Source organism: Nicotiana attenuata, unplaced genomic scaffold, assembly GCF_001879085.1.
Source record: "Nicotiana attenuata strain UT unplaced genomic scaffold, NIATTr2, whole genome shotgun sequence".
Classification (NCBI taxonomy): Eukaryota; Viridiplantae; Streptophyta; class Magnoliopsida; order Solanales; family Solanaceae; genus Nicotiana; species Nicotiana attenuata.
In genome coordinates, this window is record NW_017671290.1 from 5,402 (window position 1) to 24,546 (window position 19,145).

A 19,145-nucleotide genomic window follows, 5' to 3' on the forward strand; every position below is an offset into this window, starting at 1 on the left:
TACAACCAAGGAGAGCCTAATTTAGACTCCCAGTCTGAAACATGAAATAAACCAACTCCAAAGATCTGATTTCCAAAGCCTTTCTCATTTTTGCGTGTGTCAGAGTTCCCAGGAGCTTCATGAACTCCGGGCAGTGCTTACACCCAAATAAATTGCAGAATTGAATTAAAGTGCAGTGGGAAAGGGCCAGCCCTCAGATGTCCAAGTTCAAAGGGAACTCAAGGTCCCAAAGCAAGGCTCATAGGAGGGAGGCAGAACTTAGAAACTAGGAATGAGTGTAAGTGCAATAGAGGGGATTCTGGGAAGGCCATGGCAGGCTGGTGGTCATACCCAGCAATTAGGAGTGCTGGCACACCCCTGACCAGCCTATTAGCCACATTTGTTTGGGAGTTAGGATCCATTAAGGATCGGGTCCAAACATGAGCAGCAATTTGGATACTGCCATGCCTGAACCTTAACTCAAACACATAGAGGGAATAGGGGTATAGGGATTCACAGCAGAAAACAGGTGCAAAGAGAATAATATACAGCTTAATCAATGAGCATGGACAGTAAAGTAAACAGGATTGCAGAAGCTGTAAATAAACACATTGGTGTGATGGCTGAAACTAAATTAGGACATACCAGTTTCAGAAGTAAGCAGAGAAAAAGTAGTAGTAAAGCCCAAATTGCAAGCAAACAGCTAGAAGAAAACTCAGATGAGAATGTGAAAGTATTGAAATTGAGAGTGTGAGGTGAGTAGTGTAAGCTGAAGGTGTGTAAAAGTATTGAATTCGAACTTGTCTTAATGAGTATTCAATCGTGTGTCCTTGAAAGTGCAGAAGGGTAGTCCCCTTTTATAGTGCAGAAGGCAAGTAAGAAAAGGTAAGAAAATAGTTTTACAATCAATCACATAAAGTCTCCCTTTAGTTAAGGAATTCTGATTTCAAACGGGTAGAAGACAGTTAAGGAAAGAATTTGACTGAAATCTTTTCCAAAGTAACACAAAGAGGGTAAATACATAGGAGTTTATTTAAGGGAAAAAAGTCCAGAGTTACACAGTTTGTGAAAATAAGGAAAGGGAACCAATTAAACAGTCAGTAAAATCAAAATCGCAGGCTTTGTTCAAATGAACCAAGTCAGGAAAAGGTAGGAAAGGGTTTTACTTAAGGAAAATCAATAACAATCAATCAACCTTATTAAAAGGAATTCGGAATCAATCATAATTGGCAAAACCTTTTTGAAAGAAGAATTTCTCATATATAAGGCACACAAATATCAAACAAGAAGGAGTAGTCATGCTGATTAGAAAAGACTATCATAGAAACAGTCATAAAAAGGTTCAGGTCCAATTTATAGACTCAGAATGAGTCTGAGAGTTCAGGGTTTCAAAGTAGAACCCCAGTCCAAACACAAAATCGAACTTGCCAAAGAAACCCCCAGATTCTAGGATTTTCACTCGAATCAGGCACAGAGATGAGAAGGCAAGCCATTGAAACAGACTCAGAGGTCTCTTTTAGAGACTCATAAGGGACCAACAAATATGATAGCAGGTTTGAAAGCATAAAGAACATGTTTGAGAAAATTTAAGCAAGTTCAGTAGAGAGAAGAAGTGATGTAAACTTAAGAAACAATAAAGGAAGCATGCTTAGAACTCTAACAAAGTCAGGTAAAGCAAACAAAATTTAAGAACTCAGAAGGAAACACGTACAGTAGAAAAATACTGAAAATATAGCAAAGAATAGATAGAAGAACATAACAAAGATTAACATGCGAGCCTAGTCTAAAGGCACAGTAGAATGCAAAGATATAGAAGAATCGTGTATAATAGGAAGAAAACAGAAGAACAACACATGCGTGATAGAGAAGGAAAACACACGAGCATAATATAGACAAACACACATAAAGAAAAGAATCAGAAAGATGTTTTGAAAACCTTTCAGAAACCCTAAATCGAAGAGAAACAATTTTGAAAGAAAAGATTGAGGAAAACACTTAAGAATCCAGTAGAACACAAATATATCACAGATCTAAGAAAACAAACAAAGGAAAACCTCGAATAGCTTAGGATTTCGGAGAAAACCTAGAAATGAGAAAGGTTCGGAAGAAACTCCGATCTGGAGTCGGATGAGGTGGGAAATAGGCTCCTAATGCTTGAATACGCCTGAGCATGGCCGGAGAGGCCATAGAACCATAGATCTAAGAAGGTCTGAAAGTGAATCATCGAGGTCAGACCTCAAAGCTTCGAACACCTATGGTCTAATGGTGGAGGGGGTGAGTACAGACCATCCATGGCCTGAGAAGCCATGGATTCCGGTGAAAGTACGGTGGAAAAGGGTCAGAGACGGTTAGGGTTCCTTCGAGAGAATTTTGGGAGTGGAGAGTATTCAAGGGCGGCGGACTAAACGAAATGGGGGGATTTTGATCAATGGCCTGGATTGAAAGAAAATCCGGGCGGGTTAAACAAATGGGTTAAGGGGTTGGGTAAAATTGAAATTGGGCCGGTCCAATTGGGGTAAGGATTGGGTCAATTTGAGGGCTAAAATTGAAATGTAAATAGGCTGTAATTGCAAAGAAATGAGGCTAAATGTTAAATAGCCAGTTTTCCCTTTTTTATATAAAAATAGTAAAAATGATTTTAAAAGCAAATTAAAAGTACTGAGTCAGTTAATAACACATAAATATTAATTTAAAAATACGGGAACCGATTTCTATAATTAAAATGCTATTAAACTTAAAATAGGCTAGAATTGCAATTATATGCAATTTAGCTTTAAAATACCAAATAAATTTGAAAAAAATGTATAAAAAATTACCTTAACTATATTTTGGTAAATAAACATGAGAATAAAATAAATTATTCACCAAAATTGAGGATTTTGGAAATAATTACTGATTTTGTACTGCTAAAATGGACGATAAATTAATTTTAAAAATCTTTAAAAAGTTGGGGAAAAAAATACTAAAATCCTTAGGCATGCTTATATATGCATATATATGTTATTTTGAAAGTATTTTGTATATATGAAAATATGCAGGAAAAAATTGGGTATCAACAACAATCAACGAGCAACCAGAGATGATGCTCTCAATCCTCAGAGATGTATGAAGAGACGAAGGAAATGTTACCAGCCTTTTCGCAACAGGAAAAGGTACGGCCTTCAATCAAACGACAACGAATCGGTAAAAAGAAAACCTTAGATTTCGTCGCAAACTTTGTGATTCTTCGAAAAATTCTCAAACAAGAATAATCCGAGTAGAATGCAGCAGAAAACCCAAAGATGTATGAGAACACTCCGCTGGAAAGATGAAAAGCCCCAAAATAGCGAAAAAATCTATCAAACATAAGAAATGCGAGGAACTCCACGAACACTGTAACTTCGGCGGAAATCGATGAAATTACAACCGGTCGAACGAGACAGAGAAACTAGCAGATACTCTGCTGTGATACTATGAGAAGATTACATGAATTCAATCAATTTCATGTGAGTTTGTAACTCGGGTTCTTGTTGGGGAAACTAGAGAGAGGGAGAGAACATGAGTTCATTTTTATTGAAAATACCTGGAAAAATAAAACTAGCCTAACCCAAAATACAATATAACATAAATATCTAAATATCTAAGTTGGGCCATCCTCTTTGTCTGTTTGGGCCTTGTGTGTATCAGCAATTATTCCAGGATTAGTTACATCCTATAGAAAAAGGTTGATACCTTATTTATTTTAAATAAATACCCTTTTAAAAAATTATATTTCATAGCTACCTTTTGATTTTTTATAGCCAAATATCTATTTATGGTTACCTCCTACCCTTAAGCCATAAAATAAGCTTTGTATTATTTTTCTCTCTCATTCTTTCACATTTTTCTCCACCCTCTCTCTCAACGCCAGTTTTTTCCATGAATACAAACTCATGGATTCTCTCTCATCAGTTCCTCCGTCGATCGTTTTTCTTCCTAGAAAGCTTCTTCGCCACCACCACCATCAGCGGCGAATCTCCGATGGAATTGGAGAAATTGGGATTGGAGAGAACGTAATTAGGAAGCTTTTATAGTAGAAGCTTGTCGCTCTTCTGTTGTTGGAGCTTTGCGTGGTCTTCCGTGCATTATATTTTCACACACAATTAACACACAGATGAGTTATCAGGGGGAAGTTTTTGCTTTGGGTTTAAGGAATTCTCTGCAAAGCTGCAATTTGGTTGTTGTGTGGTGGTTTTGAATAAAGGTTAGATGTGATCTGCAAAGATGTGATCTGCAAATTGCAATTCTGTCGATTGGGTTTTTTCTCGCATAACTTTGCTTTCTATTGCCGGAATAGTATCACAGTAACGGGAACAATGATGTATCGAGTCAGAATCGCGGCCCTCTCGACGAGACGACATTAGGATTGTTCTTGAACAAAGACGACGGAGTTTGGGGGTGAGCAACTTGAAGATTCTGTTACCTTTTTTAAGTGTATTTCAATGTGTCTCGCTGTATTTCCATGTATTTCGTTGTATTCAATGTCTTTTTTTTTCATTGTATTTCAGTGTATCTCGCTGTATTCCATGTATTTCATTGTATTCACTGTCTCGCTATATTCCATGAATGTATTCATATACTTTTTTAATTAATATAATTCATGTATTATATAATTTCTCTGAAGATTGTTATGTTTTTGGGGTATTTTTCGGTTGAGAATCTTTTTTATAATTGGAATACAAATTTGTGTGTTATAATTGAGTTTGTTGAGTTATATTAGGAGTCTATTATGTTAAATGATTCACTTTCTGTTTAAAAATAGTGTAATCCCTTGTTTCACGCCGTAAATACAGTCGAATACAGTCAAATACAGTCAAATACAATAATCTGTCCAGTTGTAATCCCATGTTTCACGCCGTGAATACAGTCGAATACACTCAAATACAAAAATCTGTCTTGCCGTAATCCGCTGTTTCACGCCTAGAAATGCTACTGTATTCATGAATGCAATAGCTTAAATACATCGAATACTCTCTAAAAAATATGAAAACATAGCTATAGGAAGTAATATAGTAAATGGTAGCTACAACTAGCTAATAACCACTAAAACATAGTGATTTCTAAAAGTTTCTCATTATTCCAACATTTCTTTTCACGAGGAGAATATTGTGATATTCAGTTACTCCTGTTTTGTGAAAAAATTATCTCCATAAAAAATATTTTCCCCTAAAGAGAGATTTACTTTCTTCACTTATCAACAAAAGTTATTCTATTCTTCAACTTTTCCAATTCTGATTTTATATCACATACTTCAAATAAGAAATATCGTCTTGTAAGCTCAATACATTAAAAATATTTGTATAATTTAAATAATTAGATGTAATCTTTAAGGAATACATAATAAATATAAAAAGATTTGTTGTATGTGAGCAAAGGAAAAGGGCCCCAAAAATACTTAAAAAGTAAGCAGCAACAGCAGCATGTTGTGTGGCCGCAGGTAACCGTGTAATTTGCGCGTATCTGTCTACCCCTTTCTCTCTCCTACCTATTTCTAGTCTCTTCTTCCTTTTTTCTTCACCCTCCACAAAATACCCCTAATCCCCAACTCTCAGTTTTGACAAACACTAATTAGTTTTTGACACCCATTCTTGATCCTCGGATTTATCAGCAAATTTTGTTTCCTCAAAGTCACAACCTGGCATACTATTTCTTGGACAGGTACAAATTTAATTGATACTACCTATGAATTTAATTCCTCAAGATTCCAGTTTTTACTGCTTTATTTCTTTTTTCAAGATTTCCTAGGTTGTAGAAACCCTGTTTATTGATTGTTCAGAATCTTCAGACTGCATACCAATTTAGAGCTGTAAACAACTAAAAATGTAGGAGTAGTAGTTATAAAGGTTACGAGTTTTACTTTATTTATTTGAATCAGGTTCTGGAATTGTAATGGGTGTTTTTTTTTTTTTTTCTTTTCTTGTTAATGTATGAGCAGGGAAATTATTTTGGTGAAGCTTCTGGATAGAAGCAACAGAAGTTAACACTCTGGCATATACTTCAGTGAAGTCCTCTCCCCCTTTTGAATGGGATAGGGTTGAGGCTAGAAGAAGAACACTTGTTGGAGTTTCTCTTCTTAATTATCTTTCTTCTTCTCCAAATTGGTCTCTTTCATGGCTTTGGTGTTTGCCTATTGATTATGGCTAATTTGCCTTTCATAATCTGAGCTCTGACTTGTTTCAAGATTCCATCTTTTTAATTATTGAAAACTTTCAAAGATCAATACTTTTTTTTGTGGAAGTAGAAGAGCTAACAAATTGGTACAAAGAATTTGATTGTAACACTGAAAGAAATGGCAATTTGCAACTGCTTCTGTGGTCCAGTAAGGAGAAACAGGAAAGATAAGGTGGGTACCAATTCTTTCCTTTTCTTTCAGTATGCAATGTTAAAGTTAACATATTTTCTCATTTTTATGTTTTGTTCATTTTAGGGAGATAAGAGAGTTCCAAAAACTACTGATGTGACTTCACCAGTTGAAAGTCCTGTGAAATCTACTGCTAAAACTGATGACTCGAAATCATCTTCTTTTGTTGTTCCTTTACCTTTTGGGAATTCTAGGAGCAGTGTCAAGGTAATGAATCATGAAAGTCCTGTTAAGGGAGATACTGAAGAGGTGGCGTATGAAGGAGAAGATGAGCATGATGAGAGCTTGTCGATGAAGAGGGACAACTCTGATTTTGATCTTCAAGCACGCGTTCATAACTCAAATGACGAGTATGATCAATCATTCAGCAAAGAGATTAATCTTAATTGCTCATTTGAATGTGAAACGAATGACCGAGATCATAAGAAATCCGAGAAAGATGAAGAGGTTGTGGAGATGATGAAAAGTGGACACATTAGTGACCCAGGGTTTGGTAAAGTAGAATCTTGGGCTTCTCCAAGGCTTCAGCGCTCCTGCTCCGATTTAGCAATTAGGGATATGTTCACTAAAATGAGTGACCAGCTATCACTCTCGAAATCCCAATCTTTTGATGAGATGCAGAGATTAGTTGAGAAGATGACTTTAGGAAGTCCAGCTTCCGTGTTGACGCATCGCAGTGCTGACAAAGTTATGTTGAAGAAGCATTCTTCAAGCCAACTCCTACCATCCAGAAGTCGAAATTTGTGGTGGAAATTATTTCTATGGAGCCATAGGAATGTACAAGGAACAGGTGGTATCAAACAACACCCAATCCTTGCTAAGATGGCTCTAAACCAACAGGGTGGGTACTCCTCGGACACACTAGAACTAGGGAAAGGCATGGAATTGAGCAACTTGGGCTCTCCTGGTTCATTCACTGCAGAATCCTTGAACAAAGGGCGCTACGACAAGGGCAAGGATGTCTTAGTTGACTTCCAAGGAGCAAGTGGTTTTTGGCCGCAGAATCAGTGGGTTGCTTTCCCTGAAGAATCCTCTAGATTTATGAGAATTAGTGAATGGGTGAACGAACTTCCTGTTCATCCACCATGCTTAATTGATGAACATGATCATGTTGAAGACGACATGGATCTCCCACCTTCTCTCGATGCTGGTAAATCACCAGCAAGAAACTCATCTCTCATCAGCCCACACCCAAATACAAATGTCTCAGAAGAGGTTGCACATGCTAATACTGTCATCCGGTCTCTCAACCTGTCCTCAACGGTTGCTCACATTGCCGGCGCTGGTCTGAAAGTTATCCCTGCAATGTCACACTTATCTAGCCTTCGATCTGTCAATTTATCAGGCAACTTCATAGGTATGTAATCAAAGGATAATTCGTACTAAACTAACTTAAGGCTAAAGAAAATGGTCATAGAAAGCTAACATAATATTTGTTTCTTGCGGCAATGCAGTTCAAATAACTCCAGGATCACTACCAAGGGGTCTGCACGTTCTCAATTTATCAAAAAACAAGATCCACACAATCGAAGGACTCAGGGAATTGACACGCCTGCGCATGCTTGACCTAAGTTACAACAGAATCTCTCGAATTGGACAAGGTATGTCGCTTCCTTAGACCTTCCACCGAGGATAAACTGTCTTGTTAGGGGACTGACAATATAACCCAGTTTTACATCCTTATAAGACCTCCTGAATAATGTGACTTTGGCTTCAAATTGCATCAGGTTTGTCGAATTGTACGCTCATCAAAGAACTCTACTTGGCTGGTAACAAAATAAGTGATATAGAAGGGCTGCACAGACTTCTGAAGCTGACTGTTCTAGACTTGAGCTTCAACAAAATAACAACTACTAAAGCACTTGGTCAGCTTGTGGCAAACTATAACTCTCTGCTGGCTCTAAATCTATTGGGCAATCCAATCCAGAGCAATATAAGTGACGATCAACTGCGGAAGACAGTTTGCAGTTTGCTTCCAAAGCTAGCTTTCTTGAACAAACAGCCAATTAATGCACAGAAAGCCCGAGAGGTAGGAACAGAAGCAGTTGCAAAAGCAGCATTGGGCAGTAGCAGTCGGGGCACTCATAGAAGAGCAACCAGAAAAGTTGGAACTGGAGTTTCTTCATCTGCAAGCGTGCATAGGAGCAGCGCCAGTGTTGCTCAAAAGAGCAGGCATAGGCTAAGAAGCCGAACTCAACATCAGTCTTCCAAAGCCAAGTGATCTGCTCTAGGCATCATCGCCTTCCTAAATTGTTTCATACTCGTGGACAGTGCAATCCGAAAAACCACGGTTCATATTCTTGGACAATGCAATTCCAGAAAGCATGGTGTTCAGTGTGTTTCAATTTTGTTTATTTATTTTTATTTTGTTCTCCAAAAGAGAGGAGTGATTAAGATATTAATTGTGGAGGTTCTTCCTCAATTTCCATTGTGTTATGGAAGTTTGTTTGAAAGCCAGGTACTTGTGGCTTCAGGTGCTTGTCTTTCTATGATTGTTGAACTAACATGTTTTTCCACATTGATTGGACCTTTATAAATGTACTTCGCTTCTTGTTCTGTTTGCTAATGAGCTGTGTTAATCTTTTCGGTTTTCATGAAGTACAACTTTGGATAACTAACCTAATTTAGTGGAGTTTCACTAGGTAGGGAGTAAGGCTTGCGTATTCTTCACTTGTTGTTGTTGTTGCTCCTTAGGGATCGATTGTTTGTGGTTGGATAGAACATAAAGAAAGGGAATTCAAATGTTAAGTTAAAACATTTTGACTAATTCATACAGATTTTATGTTAATCATAATAATAAGTACTTTTTAATCAAAAAAAAGAATTTCCTAAAGCTCAAACTTTATACCTCTGGTTAAGTATAGATGATATCATCGAGGAGAGAAGAATCATTTTGACTTGAAGAGGAGAGACAATCCAAAAATGTATTGTGCTTTCGGTGGAAGGAAAAAATTCCTTGATCATACGTCAAACTCAAGGCTTTGGAGAGATTCTTTAGAGCCACACAAGCATGGTTCTTATTGTCTTAACGACTTGATGTTCCAGCTTCCAACTATAACCACTGACACGTATTAGCTTTGGAGAGTTGAATAATATTCTGAGAGCAAAGACAACCCACGATTGAATAGGGCCAAGAGCATCACGAAACTCATTAATCATGCTTTATTTATAGATATATCTTCCACACCCTTTTCTTTTTTAATTTAATGATGGTATTCGGGCTAGTTTGTGCGTAAAAATATTTTATCGGGTACATACTATCTTCCTTCATCATATATAACAGGTAACTCTGGCCACCAACGCTAAGAAAGATGAGAAGAAATCTCCTAATGCTTTGTCGTTGCGATGATCTGAACCCCTAGTCTTCAAAGTTTTCACCATTACTGCACCATACCCCTTGGATTCCACACCGTCTATTTTAGGATATTTAAGAAATGGATAGGAATAGATATAATATTCTGAAGCAGCCAAGCTATTCACGGAGCCATTTCTGTCTCTTTTTTGGGCTATCCTTTTCCACTGAAAGAGTAACACACGAATTCAAAAAATAACACCCATTCATTTTGACAGATAGCTAAAAGCATAACCTTTCAAAATGTAAATCACCATCTTTAGCAAGCCTGTGTCTGGCTTCACATCAATAATCAGAAGACGTGGCTCATGAAGAGATAACTGATATTCAGTAGAATAGCCAAACTACGCACCTGCTAGCTCTGTTATTTTAAAAAGAAAAAGAAAAAAACAAAGAGAGGGAGAGAGCTGGTCAGGAAAACGAATACACTGACTATACTATAGTACTCCCTCCGGTCCACTTTGACCTTTTTTTTTTGGTCCATAATATTTGATTTTTTCAAATATCAAGAATCAACATTTTTCCCCCAAAGTCGCCCTTGGAGTAACGCGTCTAGGAGTATTTGTTGTATTTTCAATGAACAAAATTAAGGTTAATATGGTCAATTATATTTTTAATTAATGCTAAAATACGAATTTCTTAATATGTGTAAAAACAGCTAAAAAAACACACTTAAAATGGACCAGAGGGAGTAGTAAATTTGAGGCTTAGCAACCTAATAGACAGCATAAGTTGAATTTCCTGATGATACGTCAAACTCTCAAGGCTTCTTTTGAGCCACACAAGTATGATTCTTTATATTTCCAACGTTTTAGTGGACTGAATGTTTCAACTATAAACACTAAACATGAGGCATAATATTAGCTTGGAAAGTTGAACAAAATTCTGACTAAATGACAATCCATGATTGAATAGTGCCAAGAACATCACGAAACTCATAAATCATGCTATATATAATCTTCCACACCTTCTACTGATTGGGATATTTAGGATAAAAACAGAATATAGGTAATATTCTCAAGTAGCCAAGCCATTCACGGCGCGTATTCTGTCCTTGTTGGCTATCCTTTTCCATTGAAAGACCAACAGGTAACACACAAATTCAACAGTTGACAGCTAAATCATTTCAAAATGCAAACCTTCATATTTAGCCATTCACGTTGGCTATCCTTTTCCATTGAAAGAACAACGTGTAACCTTTCAGCAAATCGCCATCTTTAGTAACCCTATGCTCTGGCTTCACCTTTTCTAATCACTACTCTCTGGTAGATTGTCATCAAAGGTTAAGCGTAATTAAGAATGATTTTTTTGGGGTAAGGTAATTTTATATAGTACCAACAAAGTAATGAAAAAGTACAATAGGAGGATAACAAGTTCCTCATTACAGCTTTAGCCACAGAGAATTCAAAAAAAGAAAAGTGCAACATCCTATGTTATCCAAATAACCAACCGAAAATAGAGGAAGTAAATGAAGATATCACAATTGAAATTAATTACAGATAAACAGTGGGAAAATGGACTGAACAAGATTGTAACTTTCATGCGGATAGAGAGATCAGGAAGAGAATTTACTCATGGAGTCATGGTTAAACCAAACTAACCTCAGTCATCCAAACTTCTCAAATAATAGTAGAATAATGAATATTACCTTAGACAATGAAATGCCAAAGCTTTTTACAATGTTTTTCTTTTTCTGATAAGTAAGTTTTCCACATTGTTAACGCAATAGTGTTCTACATTGTGAATATGGACATGCTTACAGCTGAAAGACCGTAGGCAGCAGGAAAATTGTAAATAAATGTTCGAAGCAACTCTGATACCTCTAGTATAATGTTGTTTTGATGTATAATCTGGTGCCTTATTCTACCGCAAGTTGGTAGTTTTTCGGTATTCTTGGTGCAAATTCTGCTCTATGAAGCTCTGTCATCACAATAAGTTACACAAGAACATAGCTAAAGAAACATTTCATGTCTCATTGAAAAGACTGGTTGGCTCCAACACTTTCATGCCAGCATATCCATACAGTTTCTCATTGAACAGCACCTGAGGATCCTTATTTAGCAAAAGCCCATCTTCCCTATACGCATCCTTTAGAAAGACACACCAATTCATTTCCGTACCAGCCAAGTAAAACGTCCGCGGCTGTTTCAAGAGCATCTGATAAGTATGCTTTGTAAGACAGAACTCATCCTTGAACTCCACAAGATTATGTATGTAGGCTCTCTTCTCCAACGTCAAGCTCAAGAACTCATGAATCAATCCAACCCTAAACTTCTCAGCCTCCACAGTCCACAAATCCAACTCGCTTCCATTAGAATAAGGCGAAACCAAAGGCAACGTATACAACAAGTTCAACTTCCTCTCATCGCCTTCATCCAAATCCAATGCCTTGCCATGTTTAATCGGAAACTTAAACGCCCTCTTCACCTTATCCTCGTCAACCATATACTCCTTCTCCAACGCGCTCACCGCCAATGTAGGATCCCAATTCACAAGCTCAACTATCCTTTTCCCATCTTCCTCAACAACAACCTTAAAATAATCCTCGTACTTCCTTATCCTATCCCTAAAATCTTCAGGTATACCAAATAAAAGCCTATTATGATAAATTTTACTCAAAGGAATCCTCTTGTCTTTGGAAATCATTAACAATTTCCTAACAACATTAACTCTATCATTTTCCATTTGATTCATTATACAAGATTCTTCTTCCAACAATTGTTCCATAAAATCAGTGAAACCAAACCACATCTTACCATCAGTATGTCGATAAATTTCGAAGATTGAAGGGTGGCGTTGGAGGGAACGGACAATCTTGCGGCCACGTGGGAACCCCAGCTGCTGGTGAAGTTTTCCAGCATCGTCAAGGCGAAGGACATGATGGGGTTGTTTGGACAGGAATTCTTTGGTTTTAGTGAGGAATCTGAAATGGGTATCGCGTACGAGGATGTTTTCGAAGTAGGGGATGATGTTTGGTTGAGTTTGGACCAGTTTGGTACGTGGGGAGTCCTTTTTCTTGCGTTTCTTTCGGAATTTTTTGGGGATTTTAGTGACGAGGAAAGAGGTGGAAAGTTGTCTGAATTGAGAGAAAGTGGAGTTTGGGGAAGTTGAGGTTTTGGAAATGGTCGTAGATTTGGTCCAAAGGAGACGCCAAATTGACATTTGTGTATTCTTTACTTTCTGATGTTGGAGTGAAGGGTTTAAGGAACGACAGACAAGGGTTTAGAATTGCAGGAAAAACCAGAGAGGGGAAGGGGAAAAGGAAAAAAAAAAAGCAACGACAAAGAGAGTCATTAGAAAATAAAAGAAATGTTCCGACCTGCCGGATTCGAACCAGCGACCTAAGGATTGCTATGGAAGCCCGCTACAGTCCTCCGCTCTACCAACTGAGCTAAGGTCGGTTTGATATTTGAACATGATATTGACAAACATAATTTATGTGATTTATAATCGAGAAGTGTCTGTGACACATCGTTAAATTTGGTGGATAATGGGCCCACCCCTCTATCTCTCTTCACTTAATACCAGACTTTGGTCTACAACAAGGTTCAAACTCGTGACTTGCGTTTAACTCACACATCATGCGTTACGCTCTTACCACTAGACTAATGCCCTGGAGAATGCAGCTCTGATCAACATTCTGGATCATTTCCCTTCCATGCCATACTTAGTTGCAATAATATTTCTCCGCAAAAACTCTTTCTCAATGTTAACCCTCCAAAACCATTCATCTGCTATATTTCCTCAAGTTTTTGATGCCTAGACCTCTTGTGTAACGACCTGATCGGTAGTTTTGAGCTCTAGCGCGTTGTTCGGCTGTTTGAGGTCATGAGCAGCTTCATTTAAGGTATTAAGACTTGTACGCATGGTCGGAATTGAATTCCGGTAATTTTGGAGTTGATTTGGAAAGAAAATTCTCATTTCGAAAGCTTTAAGTTGGAATAATTGACTAAGAATGAAATTTTGAGTAAACGACCTCGGAATCAGGATTTAAAGGTTTCAGCAGGTTTGTGTAATGATTTCGGACTTGGGCGTATGCCCAGATCGGGTTTTGAATGACCTGGGAGCGTTTCAGCGCATATTGTGAAAGTTAGCATTTTGGGAGAATTTCATAAATTTGGATTGAGGTGAATTTTAATGCTATCAATGTCCGTTTGGGATTCCGAGTCTGGGAATAGCTCCGTATGGTGATTCTGGTATTGGGAGCGCGATCAGAAGTGGATTTGGAGGTCCGTAGGTCATTTTGGAGTCATTTGGCTAAAGTTAGAAATTTGAAGGTTTTTGAGAAATTTGACCGGAAGTGGACTTTTTGATATCGGGGTCGAATTCCGATTCTGGAAGTTGGAGTAGGTCCGTAATGTCGAATGAATTGTGTGCAAAATTTGAGGTCAATCGGACGTGATTTGAGAGGTTCCGGCATCGAATGTAGAAGTTTGAAGTTCTAAAGTTCATAAGGCTCAAATTAGGGTGTAATTCGTGATTTTGACGTTGTTTGATGTGATTTGAAGCCTCGAGCAGGTCCGCATTAAGTTTTGGGACTGGTTGGTATGATTGGACGGGGGCCTCGGGTGGTTAACGGATTGAAAATGGAATTTGAAGAAGGGCTGAAGCAGCTGGGCTTCTGGTGTAACCGCACCTACGTGAAGAGCACCGCAGGAGCGGGAAGATACTCGCAGAAGGAGATTTTTGCTAGGGAAGGAGTGGACCGCAGATGCGGTCAAAGTCCGCAGAAGCGGGACCGCACCTACGTTCGTGGAGCTGCAGATGCAGAGTTAAGGGGCCTGGTGAATGATCGTAGAAGCGGTAGTTGGGGCCGCACCTGCGGAACTGCAGAAGCGGTCAAGTGGCCGCAGGTGCGAAAATCGGGCTGGGCAGTGTGTTCTTTTAAAAATGAGGGTTTGGCTCATTTCAATCCTATTTCCTCTATGGGAGCCGGTTTTGGAGCAACTTGGGAGTGCCATTTTCACCACCAATGAGGTAAGTGGTTTATACTAGTTTTGAGTTAAATACATCGATTATGTATAGGTTTTAACATGGAAATTAGTAGAAAATTTGGGGTTTGAGGAAAAACCTAGAAAATTGGTATTCTTGGATTTTGACCACGATTTTGGACATGAAATTGAGAGTAAATTATATATTTGAGTTTGTGAAGTTACGGGTAAACTTTATCTTCAAAAAATTTCGGAATCCGGACACGTGGGCCCGAGGGTAATTTTTATCGACTTTTCGATCGGGGTTAGAAATTGTTATAAATTGGTTTATAATGAGTAATTGAGTGTATATTAACGGGTTTGCATAATTATTGGCTAGCTTTGGAGCGTTGAGCATCGGTTTGACTCGTCGGAAGGGCTTGAAAGCCGGTTATGGAACTTCGGAGCAAGGTGAGTCTCCTTTCTATCCTAGTAAGAGGGAATTAATCCCATAGGTGAAATAACTAAATATGTGCTCCTATTTGTGGGGGATAGACTAGAGTCCGTGCGTAGCTACTATTATGCCTATGCCCGGGTAGTCTTAGGCTACATCATGCCTTGTTGATATTGTTGTTGATTTATGTTATTACTTGCTTTGAGAAGAAATAAGATTGAGGGTGCGTAATAATTGTGTTGAAAAGCATTTTAATTGAGGAATTTAAGAATTTAAGTGTTTCCATTAATCTGGGTATTTTCGAAAAGAATTGAGGGACCTTATATTAACTTAAGAAAATCTATGTGTAACTGCGTCGCATGTATGATTCGCGAGCGGGTATTTCCTTCTACTATTCTCATGGGAGCGGGCCGATCGCCTCGGCAGGTTAATAGATGCATCTATGGTTCGCGTCATTCAACCCTCTGGCAGTGCACAATTTACTTTTATGTACGGATCGATCCAACATAAAAGTAAACTGTGCACTGCCAGAGTGTTGAATGGCGCAAACCATAGATGCATCTCTCTCTCTCTCTCTCTCTCTCTCTCTCTATATATATATATATATATATATATATATATATATATATATATATATATGCGTAACATTTGGCTAAAAGCCAGTGAATCTGAGGGATTTTTCCCTGATTTGAATTATGATAATTTCCTTAATGAAATCCACTATATCTATATATATGCTCCGGTTACGTAGGGAACTTGCTAGTTGAGAGCTTGAGTAAAATTACAAAGAGGGGAATTGTACCACGTGTTTTATATTTATTTATTTCACATATTTACTCTGTTTCATGTTTATTCACCCCCTTTACCGTATCCGATATTATTGGACCACTAGTAAGTGTCGGAATCGACCCCTCGTCGCTACTTCTTCGAAATTAGACTGGATACTTACTGGGTACGCGTTGTTTTTGTTTTTGGTTCCTAGACCTCTTGCTTTTGGTTAGAATAACTCCTTTTGACAAGGCTAAAATGTTTTCTCTTTGATTACCTTGCACAAAAAAACTCTTATCTTGTCAAGCCCTTTCTCAATATTGACCGTAAATGGGAACATGGACATGACATATATATATACATCGGCAAGGAAATCAAGACACTGTTGATCAGTACTAATTTTCTCCCAAGTGAGAGATTTTGTTTCTTCTAACTTGTTGATCTTTTCTCATACTTCGCATTTCACCTCACGTCTGATGTGTGCTTAATTAGCTCCTATCTGACACCCCACAAATCACAATACTAACCATTGTTTCTTTAAGAAAAGTTACTATCCGTAAGGATGCGGCTTAGTGGAAGGATGAAAATTATATGAGATTCGAGCTCAAATCCCAACATTATTCGCATTTGTTGGTTTTTTTTCCCCTAAAAGGTGTGAATAAAAAATGGAAGAGGCACCTCTTGGATTGCACCTCTTGATCTCACCCTTTCATTATCTATAAATTTAGAGTCTTGGCCTCATTTTTATATATGAAAGGTCTGAAAATTTATCCCATCTTTTCTACATTATTGCATTGTTTTTTCCAAAAGCAAAGTGTAAAGTGTGATTTGCTTCGTTTGTTGAGTTCGCTGAAGTTCTGTAAATTGAAGTGCCGCTTTTATAGAATAGTTTTTCCGTTCTATCCTGGGAGTAAGTAATCCATTATCTCGGGCTACAGTGAGGGGAGTAAATTCCTTAAGGATCAAGCAACTTGTGGGCTCGGAATTATTTTCTATTCTTTGTTTATTAAAATAACATTTCTTTGCTTCTCTAATTTTCTGATTTTGAACACGAGATTACCAATAAGCTTAAGGAATTTAAATTACTATTTGATGTTATCAAATAATGATAGATAGAAAAACTCAATTTTGAATCCAAACACCGGGAAAATATGCGAAAAATCCATGGCTAAAAGGTAAAATCTTTTGACTGCGTTGAAGATCCTGAAATGGAGCATGGTAATTGTTTGGTAAACAAGATAAGGATCCAAAGCCTTCTGATAATTCCAAGACCCATATTGGTTCCTAATATTTTATATGAGTTGTATTCTGTTAATGCCTTTGTTAAGGTTTGAAAGTCAGAGTATTTGTTCATTAATATTGTTGCGTGACTAGTTAAGGGTCTATGAGAAATTGTAGCTGTTCCTACAATTTAGATGAGTAAAGAAATGAGAAAGTCAGATCGTCTCTATATAATTCTTTAATTATTTACCCTGTGTGATTTTTAAAACTCTATTCCTATTAGTGTCAGGGTAGATGTTTATTTGATGATCTCAAAGTAAGTCCTATTTGCATGCCATAAAATTGATGAGTTGGTAACTTGGTATATAACTTTGGTAGCATGCTTGAAATTATGTGAAAAATTATTTTTAAGGTTGTAAGTATGAATTAGGCTTACATTGATGCTTGAAAATTATTTTGAGATCATGAAGATGAAAAATTTAAATGTATCAATAAAAATATACATATGTTAGTTTGATAACAATAATACATCAAACTATTGAATTATTTAGGGGTTACAATGGTTTAGTTAGAAAGCCATTTGAAAAGAAAATCAAAATACTTGTGGATTTCTACCCCTGTTTTGGAGAAAATTAAAATTCTTGTGATTTTCTACTCCCGTTAAGGTGAACAAAATCTTCGTGATTTTTTACTCCTACTCCGAGATAAAAATCTGCGTGATTTTCTACTCGATCTTTGAGATTAAAGTCGTGATTTTCTACTCTAATTTATTACTCAATTTGAAGATTAAAAACTTCACCATTTATTAAATTTGGTCGTGTCAGATATTAGTCGGCTTGAAGATTAAAAACTTCACCGTTAAATTCTGGTTGTCATATTAGTTTGAAGATTTAAAACTTCACCATTATTAATTCTGGCTCTATCGTGGCACAAATAACAAATCACATGGTTGTCTCTATAAAGTAATAGGGGTAGCAAATATGAGTCTTCTTTTGAAGAAATATGTTTGAAATATGGTATTATTCATCAAACAATAGACACATACACGCCCCAGTCTAATGAAATTGCAGAAAGAAATAATCGATCATTAAATGAAATGATAAATTCTTTGTTGATAAGTTCTGGTTTACTCCAGAACTTGTGGGGAAGGCTATTCTTACAGCTATCTGAATACTCAATTGAGTTCACCATAGTAAAACACAATCTATTCCATATGAAAAATGAAAAGGAAGGAAATCTAACTTGAATTGTTTTAAAGTGTGGGGTTGTTTGGCAAAAGTGCAGGTTCCTAAACCCAAAAGGTTAAAGATAGGATCAAAAACCGTTGATTGTGTTTTCATAGGATATGCAACCAGTAATAAAGTATATCGATTTCTGATTCATAAATCAGAAAATCCTGAAGGAACAAAAGAAAGTACATTTAATGAGAAAGATCCAAGACAGAGTAAGCGACAAAGAATGTCTACTTAAGAAGTTATCCTCAGAAAGAAGCAATCAATAGTGAGATAGAATTCATATTAAATAACCATACTTGAGAGTTAGTTGATCTTACTCTAGGCAACGAACCATTGGGTTCCAAATGGATTTTCAAGAGGAAAATAAAAGATGATGACATTATTGACATGTGTAAGGCAAGACTTATTGTCAAAGAATATAGGCCTTGACTATTTTAGCACATACTCATCGGTTATGTGTATTACGTACAGGATGTTAGTAGCACTGACTACAGTGTATGATCTTGAAATCTATTAAATGGATGTGAAGACAACTTTCTTAAATTGAGATTTAGAGGAAGAAATTTACATAGAACAACCTGAAGGGTTCGTGGTTCCTGAAGGAAAAGAAAAAGGTGTGTCGACTTGTTAAGTCACTTTACAGACTAAAACAAACACCCAAACAATGACATGCGAGATTTGACCAAATAATATTGTCAAATGGTTATAAAATTAATGAGTGTAAACAAATGTGTTTACGTTAAGAATACTTCAAATAATATAATTATTCTTTGATTATATGTGGATGATATCTTAATGAAGTATTTAAAATGTGGGGGCTTTTAGCTTATGCATGACAAAAGTCAAT

The 19,145-nt window shown here is 37.1% G+C and overlaps 2 protein-coding genes and 1 non-coding gene across 3 annotated transcripts; 1 reads left to right on the forward strand and 2 right to left on the reverse strand.

Annotated features, from left to right (window-relative positions):
• Window positions 1-5,419: 5,419 nt before the first annotated feature.
• On the forward strand, window positions 5,420-8,941 carry LOC109207308 (187-kDa microtubule-associated protein AIR9-like). Its single transcript, XM_019370200.1, has 5 exons — window positions 5,420-5,655; window positions 5,933-6,340; window positions 6,425-7,715; window positions 7,813-7,959; window positions 8,086-8,941. The coding sequence occupies exons 2-5, from the start codon at window positions 6,287-6,289 to the stop codon at window positions 8,577-8,579; spliced, it is 1,986 nt and encodes a 661-aa protein (XP_019225745.1). The 5' UTR covers window positions 5,420-5,655; window positions 5,933-6,286; the 3' UTR covers window positions 8,580-8,941.
• Window positions 8,942-11,185: 2,244 nt separating this feature from the next.
• Window positions 11,186-13,110, reverse strand: LOC109207309 (protein ROOT PRIMORDIUM DEFECTIVE 1). The gene has a single exon (XM_019370201.1). It carries the CDS (start codon window positions 12,870-12,872, stop codon window positions 11,676-11,678), a length of 1,197 nt encoding a protein of 398 aa, XP_019225746.1. The 5' UTR covers window positions 12,873-13,110; the 3' UTR covers window positions 11,186-11,675.
• On the reverse strand, window positions 13,024-13,111 carry TRNAY-GUA. The gene is given in 2 exon segments: window positions 13,024-13,059; window positions 13,075-13,111. It is a non-coding gene; the product is annotated as a tRNA-Tyr (tRNA).
• Between the last annotated feature and the right edge of the window lie 6,034 nt (window positions 13,112-19,145).